Source organism: Panicum virgatum, chromosome 5N, assembly GCF_016808335.1.
Source record: "Panicum virgatum strain AP13 chromosome 5N, P.virgatum_v5, whole genome shotgun sequence".
Lineage (NCBI taxonomy): Eukaryota > Viridiplantae > Streptophyta > Magnoliopsida > Poales > Poaceae > Panicum > Panicum virgatum.
The window spans coordinates 21,332,195-21,341,591 of NC_053149.1; the positions used below are offsets into that span (position 1 = coordinate 21,332,195).

At 52.8% G+C, this 9,397-nt stretch overlaps 1 protein-coding gene across 1 annotated transcript; it reads right to left on the reverse strand.

Moving 5' to 3' along the window:
* Positions 1–2,468: 2,468 nt before the first annotated feature.
* LOC120674664 lies at positions 2,469–6,660 on the reverse strand. Its single transcript, XM_039955804.1, has 4 exons — positions 6,559–6,660; positions 5,916–6,392; positions 5,251–5,431; positions 2,469–4,255 (listed from the first exon to the last, which is right to left on the reverse strand). Exons 1-4 carry the CDS (start codon positions 6,658–6,660, stop codon positions 4,248–4,250), a joined length of 768 nt encoding a protein of 255 aa, XP_039811738.1. The 3' UTR covers positions 2,469–4,247.
* Positions 6,661–9,397: the final 2,737 nt, after the last annotated feature.

Here is a 9,397-nt window from a genome sequence, read left to right on the forward strand (position 1 = left end):
TATATATGTGTGTGTGACAGGGCTAATTCCAACCTCATGCGCGCCTGTCCGCACCGGTCTGCGTCCCACCCCTCCAGTCGTCTGCGTCCGGTTTTTTTCTTGGGTTTTTTTGATTGGTGCCACTGTAATTTTCGAAGTTCTGAGATATGCCATTACAATTCACATATTTTGAATCGTGCCATTACAATTCTTCTCTTCTTTGAACCGTGTCATTTTATATGTCTTTGATGCTCTTGGACCCACTCGCAGACCCGTGTATTTTCGTATGGTCCAAAATACCCCTGCTACTTCTCTCCCTTCCCTCACTGACGTGTGGGGCCCACACGTCAGCTTCTCCTTCAACCTCACCTCCACCGCGTTGCTCCCACACCGGGCGAGCTCCTCCCCCATGCCGCCGCCGTCGGCCTGCTCCCCCACCGGGCGAGCTCCTACCCGCCGCCGCCGGCCTTGCCTGGCCCTCGTGCGGGCTCGCCTCTGCTACTGCCTCGCCTGGCCCTGTGCGCACCGGCGGGGCTCCTCGGTTCGGCTCAAGCCCCTGCTCGCGGCGAGGCTCCTCGGCTCGATTCGGGCGAGGACGAGGCGGAGGTGACTAGCGTCAAGATGGCCCCCGCTCCTCGCGGCCGCCCCTCCGCCCGCGAGCCCCTCCGCACGGCACCCAGGCCACTCCTCCTCTGCCCGTGCACCCTACCTCCCTCGATGGATCCAGGTCGTGGCGGAGGCGGAGGCCCGCGCGGGGCCTCGCGCCTCTGCTATGCTCGGCTGGGATAGGGCGGGGCCGGGGCGAGCACCGCGGCCGTGCACTCATGGGAACCGGCCGCAGTGGCGCGAAATCCTCTGCTCCGGAGCAGAGGCGGCGCGTCTCGGCTCGACTCTGGCGGCGCGGCGGCCATGGCGAGGCGGAGGCGCGACGCGCGGAGGCTTTGGCGCGGCGGAGGCCCGCGGCGGCGGCCATGGCGAGGCGGAGGCGCGCGGGCTCGAGGGTGGCGAAGGCCCGTGCAGGGGTGGCGGAGGCCGTCGCGGGGCTTCGCCGTCCGCGACGGCCTCCCGGCACCGGCGGCAGAAGAGGGGCGCTGCGGCGGCATCCGGCCAGGCGCGGTGAATCTCGACAGCGGCGACGTCTCATCTCCGTCTCCTCCTCTCTCTCGTGCGCGGGGCAGCAACGCGGTGGAGGTGAGGTTGAAGGGGAAGCTGACGTGTGGGCCCCACACGTCAGTGAGGGAAGAGAGAGAAGTAGCAGGGGTATTTTGAACCATACGAAAATACACGGGTCTGCGAGTGGGTCCAAGAACATCAAAGACGTATAAAATGGCACGGTTCACAGAAGAGAAGAATTGTAATGGCACGATTCAAAATACGTGAATTGTAATGGCATATCTCAAAACTTCGAAAATTACAGTGGCACCAATAAAAAAAAAACCCTTTTTCTTCCGCGGAGCGCACCCCATACCGTACTCCCTAACCACTCCTTCCGGCGCGCGGCTGACGGGATCTGCCGCGGCTGTTGCAGGCGAACCCGACGAAGCTGGCGGCGCTGGTGAACTGCAGGAGGAGGTGGCCGCGCTCTAGGAGCTCTGCTGCGACCTCCTCACCGGAAGGAGGTGCCCCCTGAAACCTAAATCCCAAATCCTAATTGTTCAAGGGAAAAGACATTTCTCAAATCTGTGGCTTCGCTTTCGTCTAGGTCCCTGCATTTGACCCGTTGATGCTGGCCTTGCTCACTGCGCAGGAACTAATTGATCGGATACACGTGCGCAGCACGACGTAGCGGCTGCTCGCCGCGTCCGGGCTGTTGCGTTGCATCTGAAGACTGAAACACATTGAGCAATGAGTTCTTGGTTTGCGATGTTGTTCTCTGCTGGGAATTTCTCTCTTTTTAGAGGCCCACTTGAGATTGAAAAAGCACGGCCACTGCACGAGATATTTGTCCAAAATTGGGGCCTTCTTAAACATGTGTGGCACAAATCTAGCATCAGTTGATATAATTTCAAGAGACAATGGTGAGGCCTCAACCTTCCCACCACCACTGAACGAAGAACGCAAATAATGTTCCTTCTGACAGGAAAATAAATCTCACTTATTGTATTGATTTCCCTCCACGCTGTTTAAATGGAGACCTTATTCTTGAGTGGCTCCTGTTCCCCTGTGACCGTGCATTCTTGCAACACGAAGGTTCCAACGTTTTATTAAAGTTAGGCTCAAATTAAAATAATCTTGTGCGCAAAGGAACCGGAGGTGTTGGTCAAACATGAAATGAAAAGCATCGTCAATCGTAGGCATCATAATATTTTCTTTACGAGTTGAACGACAACAGCACGTGACATCTATGTTTTCTCTTAATTTGGATATATCCTGTTTGTATTTGCAATGGAAATTTCGCAAGGAAATTCATATAAATTGGTGAATGTGGAAAATGTAGTTTTGCAATCAGGGGAACATGGCTGGAAAGAACCGTTTTGTGACAGTATGCAGAAGCACAATCTTTTGGAATAAATTAATTAATCTTCACAACAAGAACCATGAGGGAAAAACGTTAAGTGTGAAGTTGGATCACAAAAACTCATAATTTCACACCTAGTTTTCTAGTCGTTTTGGTCATAGAATTCCTCCGCTACAATGAGGCAAAGCATAATCACATCCAAGGAGTACTTGTATGATGAACAGCAGTGCCTCCAGCAGATACAGTGTTCAGCAACACAAGCTTGGCTCTCTGATCCAGTACGGCCGATCCGTAGTTCTCAGTTAGCCGGTCTGCTTTCCTCCTTAGGGCCCGTTCGTTTACATAGGAACCGATGCCTGAAACAATTCCAGCTGGAATAGTAGGATTAATTCCACACCTTCAATTAGCTGGATTAGTTCCAGCCCTTGTTTCACGCCCGGAACGGGCTAACCGAACGGGCCCTTACAAATACTCCCAACTGAAATACAGCAGGACATGTGCAAGTAAATGAGAACGAGAAGGAACAATATTAAACAACAAAACTCTTTGACAATAGCTTCTATGAACCCAAGTTCATAGACATGCAAGATCAAGAAGATGGCAAGAAGTGACTGACACTTGCATGAACCTGGTCAGGGAAGAAACAGTAGCACTCGAAATTTCGACGGTGCACATATAAAACCTGAAGCAAAAATTCATATTTTTTTTCTGGCATCAGCATTCAACTGTGAGAATGCACAAGGTCGTACATAGAGTAGTATACACATAATTATAGCACAATAAAAAGAAAAAATGTGCTAGCACCATCTGTATTGGCTTTAATATCACACCAGTAGCTCTGCATATAAAGGTTAAGATGTTGTCAAGATAGCAACCAATTCTATTGAAATGATACGAGGAACCCAAAATTCTGAGTTGACCGTGTAGAGTTCCAAGCAAGAACACCAGGAATCTAGCACACTTTCTGGTAGGTGATTTTGCCACAGCAAACAAAATAATAGGCTACAGTGAATTAAATGGAAATCTTGGCTCCCAAGTGAGAAAGTTTCATGAGGATTTTGCATAGTGATAAAAATCAAGGCATGATTTGCAAACCACTTTAGGTGCCATAGAAAGTCCATGGGCAGCAGTACAGCCATCCACCCCAACTACTTAATGGCTTGGTTATATGAAGAAATTTACTAGCAGCAAAGGATTGAACATACTAAGTAAATAGCTATGATACACCTTTCTTTTAGATTGCACATATATCTTTTCTAACATATTGGAAAGTTAAAATAAAACAACATGCAAAAAAAACACTCCAAATTACATGGGATGAACAAGGCAGAAACCTCAACTCTAGTTAGTACAGCAGACCACACTATCAATATACTCTGATAGAATCTGATAGAACCCTGATTGAAGTCCACCCTAACATTTTGCAAGGAGACTGTATCAGTTAGTACTGCATACCCTTGACCAAAAGGACTGATCTCGGTTGTCAGGGTGTATATATATCGACCTGGGAATAAATTGTTGGGTGTATATATATCAACCAGAATACCCAAATCAACAAATGACAATAGAATTTGTACAAAAATTTAAACGTGCGCATATGCAGTAGTACTCAGTGTATTATTAGTTGATCAAATAAAACCATTTTAATTTAAATCCTATTAAAAAAAATGGGTGGATTATGATAGATCAGTAAATTTTCTAACAAAAGAAATGCACGCTCTTATATTGAACTGAACCTCATGGTCCTGACATTCAGATGATCAGATGGTAAATTACCAAAGCAATCATCGAAATGAATTGTCCTCTCCAGTCACTGATCTGCATGCACCACATCAGCAGATGACCACAGTTCAGATCAAAGCATATTTTGTAGGCAAAGATTCAGTAGGCTGATAACACATCTAATGCTCAGAAATAAGGATTTCTTAATAAAAGTACAAAATAAGCCATATGATTAAGTATTCAATGGTACTAGCTGCGGATAGAAAAAAAAACATTACGGGGAACTAGCTTACCATAACACCTAGTTTGACTATAAGAACCACACACAAACAGTAGCAGGCTAGAAGGCAAATCACAACCACCGAGATTGCGGTAATAATATGTCACAAAAATTAAGTTGAACTAATAACCGATAAATTCATCAAAATCAGCCTAATAATTTGCTAGTTGATCAAGTGATTATAACTCTAGCAAAAGGATGATGACGGTGATCCTGCAACATAAAAAACTTGACCTGCGGGGGGAGAGACCGCCCCGACGGCATTATATTAAGAAGAAGACCTTCTCACACAGGTCAAGAAAACCTCCGAACCCCTGCCCCACCTGTACACAGTGGCCCGTCGCCTTGTGAGTTAGGCCGGACTCAGTAGTGCTTTGGATATGGGGACAGACGAGGGGATTTTTTTTTGCGAGAATGGGGAGTCGAACTCCCGACGGCAAGGTATGCCAGCTGCTGTCCTTACCGCTGCACTACGCGCACGTTCTCAGTGATCCTGCAACATGAATCCTTGCTCTGTTCAAATTGAACAGCCACTGAACACAAAGTATGATTGGCCAACTGATATTTGGTGTACGAAACCCACTCTATCCCTCTACTCTAAATTTAATCATCCAGCTATACATGCCAGCATGTTCCACCCACCATCTCCCGGAAGCAAGCAAGAAACTCCTCCAGGCTACAACACTCCTGTGCGTGCGATTTCCGGCAATCAAACATCTCCAGGCCCCAGAACTGCTGTAACCAAATATGCTACTCTATTGTCCACCTGATACAGACGAGGACAGAAGATATACTCGCACAATATCCTCACCATAAACCAGCCTAGTTCGCCCGGCCGTCGTCTTCGGCTGCCGCGGCCATGGCGGTGGTGGCAACCCGTAGTACTTGGCGAGATGACGTCTCACGACAACATCCTCCCTCATGCTCCAATGTGCCACGGCACACCTGCCACCGCAGATGGAGGCGGCCCCAGTCACCATGTGACAGTTAATCTGCAAATTTCAAGAAAAAAAGATTATGCCTAAGCACCCGTATAACTGAAAGTTGAAGCTTTTAGATCAATTGTGGGCTGGAATATTAATCCATCAAAACATGTGGCTACTCTAGCATTATCATCAGTTGCATAAATCTGCAGAAAAAAGTACCTAAGTATGAAGTTCAGTATATGCAATTTAAGAAGAGAGAAACTGACAGAAAGATTTTTAAAAAAACTAACCAAAGGCTAGTTCAGTTAGCAAAGCAATGAGATCGACAATCTAATCCACCCTCTACTACATAACATGAAGTAGTATTCAATTAAAAAATAATCCTACATGAGAGCAGTTGGCAGAATTCATCTGATGCAAGAGCTAAAACAAAATGAACCAGGGATGAAAGGATGGTGCTGGCGCTCAGCAGCTGAACAGAGGGTGTTCAACAGGCTGTATTCAGATTAGAGCCGGTTGAGGTTGGGGTGCGGCAGGAGGAGACAAATACCAGGACGGCAGGAGGACGGGGATCGGCACCAGGCGCGGTCGTCTGCAGCTCGCCGTCACAGCGCGGGAGCAGCTGGACGGCGCCGCGCCTAGACCATCCACGTGCCGCCCTGCTCTTTGCGCCCGTGTGCCGCACGCGGTTGTCCCTCGCCGCGCCGTTGCGCAGCTCGTGGAGGGGGACGTCCTCGTTGGGGCGGTACGAGAGCCAGCCGCCGCGACCGCCACCATCTGCCCGCCCGCTGGCCGCACGCCGCGCCGCCTCCGCGCCTGCCGCCTGCCGCTGGTCCTCACGCCGCAATGTCCCCCTGTGCCGCCGCTGCTGCTCCCCGCGGTGGGAGGCGGGAAGTGGTGGTGAGCGCGCAGATCGGGGAGGCGCGCGGGTCGCGGATGCCGAGATGCGCCGGGATGATGGAATTGGGGCGCGTGTGGAGGGTGAAGGAATGGCGACGGGCGCCGGGAGGGGCGAGGGTACGGAATACTTTATTTTATACTCAAGTACCAATAGATCTATATATATAGGACAAGTCTAATCTCTACTTAGTTATAAAATAAAAATAATAGTCTTACTACTATACACCCTGGGGAGGGAGGCTCCTCAGCGCTCCACCCTCCCGCGGTCGACACGTGCACAGGTGGGGGCAAACCGACGCGGGCCATCGATTCCCAGGCCCCGCCTGCGCTGAGGTGCCGCGCCGCCTTCGCTCCCTGTGGGGCCCACGTGGCATAGGGCGGCGGATGAGGACCATCGCGGGCCGGGTTGGGTGCCGGAGCGGCGGATTGGGGTGGCAGCGCTGCGGATTGCGGGGTCGGAGCGGCAGTTTGGGGCGGCAAAGAGGCGGATGCGGCGGCCCGAAGCGCGAGCCGTGGAGGAATACTGGGGAGGAGAGCGCATCGTTGCGCCGGGGATGGGTCACGGCCTCACGGGGACTCCGCCGCACGGGCCGTGCCGCCGCCCCGCCGAGCGCTGCGCCATGCGAGGAGCCGCCGCCGCCGCCCGTCTGCCGCGCCGCGAGAGCGAGAGAGAGGCAGAGGGAGAGAGGGAGGGAGAGCTCCGCCCGCGCCGGGACAAGAGCAGAGCCGAGGAGGCGCGCCGAGGACGCGCCTTCGTTGCTCCGCCGCCGCCACCGACCGCGCGCTGGACGCCGCCACCACCGGCCGCGCCGTGCCGCCCGAGCCCCTCCGCCCGAGCTCCGCCCACAGGGGAAGGGGGAGGGAGGGAAGGAGGGGGACGCCCGCCGCCGCCGCAGATCCATGTCGTGGAGCGAGGCCCGACGCGTGCTGTCGGTGTCCTGACCCGGCGATCCGGATCTCAACTAGTAAATGCTGCGTGTTTCCTCGTCCCAGATGTTGATGCAAAAGGCAACACAGTAACGCACGGGTTTATCCTGGTTCCGCCCACGGGGCCGTACGTATAGCAAGGGGGTGTGCGAGGGCACTGTATTATCTTGCACCGGTGGTGCCAGTAGTAGGGGGATACAGGCGTGGCGAAAGAGGGAGGGAAACTCCTAGGTCTCTGCTAGAGAAGGAGTCGATTGAGGCGAGTGCCAATATCGAGTGCTTGGTGGTGCCGAGTATGCTATATCGTGACGCCCAAGGTGACGATCCCGCCTAAAAGAAGCCCGTCTCCTCCTTTTATAGTCACAAGGAGGGGCGGTGTACATGAGCAGGGGATCGTGGAAGTCGTCGTTTTCCCCCCGAATCGCGGGAGTGCAGTGGTCGAATACTGTAGGAAGTACATTGTGGGGGCATGGCGTCGTGCGTGGCAGTCGTCCTGGAATCGTCCTTGGTCTTGCGGAGATCGCGCTGGCGTCCTGCCAGCCCCGGCAGGCGGCGTGGTCGTCGCTGTGGGGTGTACAGTCCTCCAGATGTGGCGTGGTGGCGCTCCGTGGGCCCTGCAGGTCAGGGTCTTGCGTATATATGTGCACCAACGGTGATGAGGCGCGTGGCAGTCCCGGACCCCCCCGAACGGAATGCTGGCGCGCGCACTAGGAGGTCCGGGAGACACACGGAGGTCCCGGACCCCTCGAGGGGGAGGTCCGGGACTCCAGCTGCGAGTGCTGAGCGTCCCTCCTTGAGGGGCACGTGGCGACGCCAGACCCCTTCCCGTGCAGGCAGCGGGTACGGGGCCATACGTGTGGTGAGGTGGAGTTCGGTCAGCCGGAGTTGGCAGAATAGTAACGAAAATTGTGCCGAGCACGTCTCGTCCCGCGTCGCAGGTTCCCACAGTGCCGCCACAGCGTCCGGGATGGCGGAGCAGTGGCCGGAGTTGGCAGACGGGGCTCTGGTCACAGCCACTGTGGGGAATGGTGGCCTGATGCCATCTGTCCTGGGCGCTGTGGAGGAGTGGTTGGCATTCAATGCCTCCGTACGACGGGCGGGTGAGCGGCAGGGACGTTTGTCTTCTTTGTCGAGGGGTGGTCTCGAGCGAGGCGGAGATGCGGGGCGCAGTCGAGGGTCCCGATGGGAGCCTGTTGGCGCTCCTTAAGTACCCATTATATCCCTTGTTTATCCTTGATAATGGCATGAATTTAATATCAAAATCACTAACCATCCTAACCCCGGCATAATTATTGGTCATTTTCACACTTGCACATATATTTTGGAGGAACTTCGTTTTTGCAGGTTTTTGGCCTATTTTGGAGCATGAAATGACGAGGCCCGTGATCGAGCACTAACACGGAGAAAGACGAAGGCCAAAGCCCAAAAGAAGGACCAAAGCCCATGTTGATTCGAAGCCCATTCACGCACATCCATCCTCCAAGAGAGCCCAAAGGACCGAGCCCACGAAGATGTGATCAAGATACTTCGGGATTAAGCAAAGCAAATGAAGATTTAAGGAAGGATTCCCTATCCTATCCTTTCCTCGAAGATATCTCCAAGATAACGATGTCCAAAGGGGTGCAATCGTGAAGGACATAAACTCTAGAAGATGCGAGGAGTCTACACGCGAAAGATGAGACCGAGGCGAGCCCGAAAGGGGGTAGGCCGGCCGGCCTAGGCCCATGGGGCCGGCCGGCCCAGCCTGTTTTCGAGGTGCTTTGGCCTCCCCTTCGACCGGTAGCTTCCTCGGCTTATAAATAGCTCACACCTTATTCAACTCGGAGAACCAATCCATCCAGAACTCGACGAAAACCTAGGGCTAAGACCGGAGGGAGACGACGGCCGCCGCAAGTCTTCGAGGGTACCTAGGAGATGGCTTAGGCCACCCCTAGCCGCCATGGCCTCCCTGCGAGGTTGTGCCATGGTGGGGTTCGAGAGTCATCCCCAACATTCGTCGGGGTATGTACACACACGATGGTGATATCAATCTACTCTTTATTCTAGTTGTCTCGACTTTGGTCTACTTCAGTGCATGCTTTCTTTCTCATATGTAATGCATCCATATGTTCATAGTAAGATTAGATCTATTCGTGGTAATTAGTCTACATCTTGTGGATACGTTGAGGTAGCATGTTTTAGCTAGTGGTTGATTACCCTGGTGTG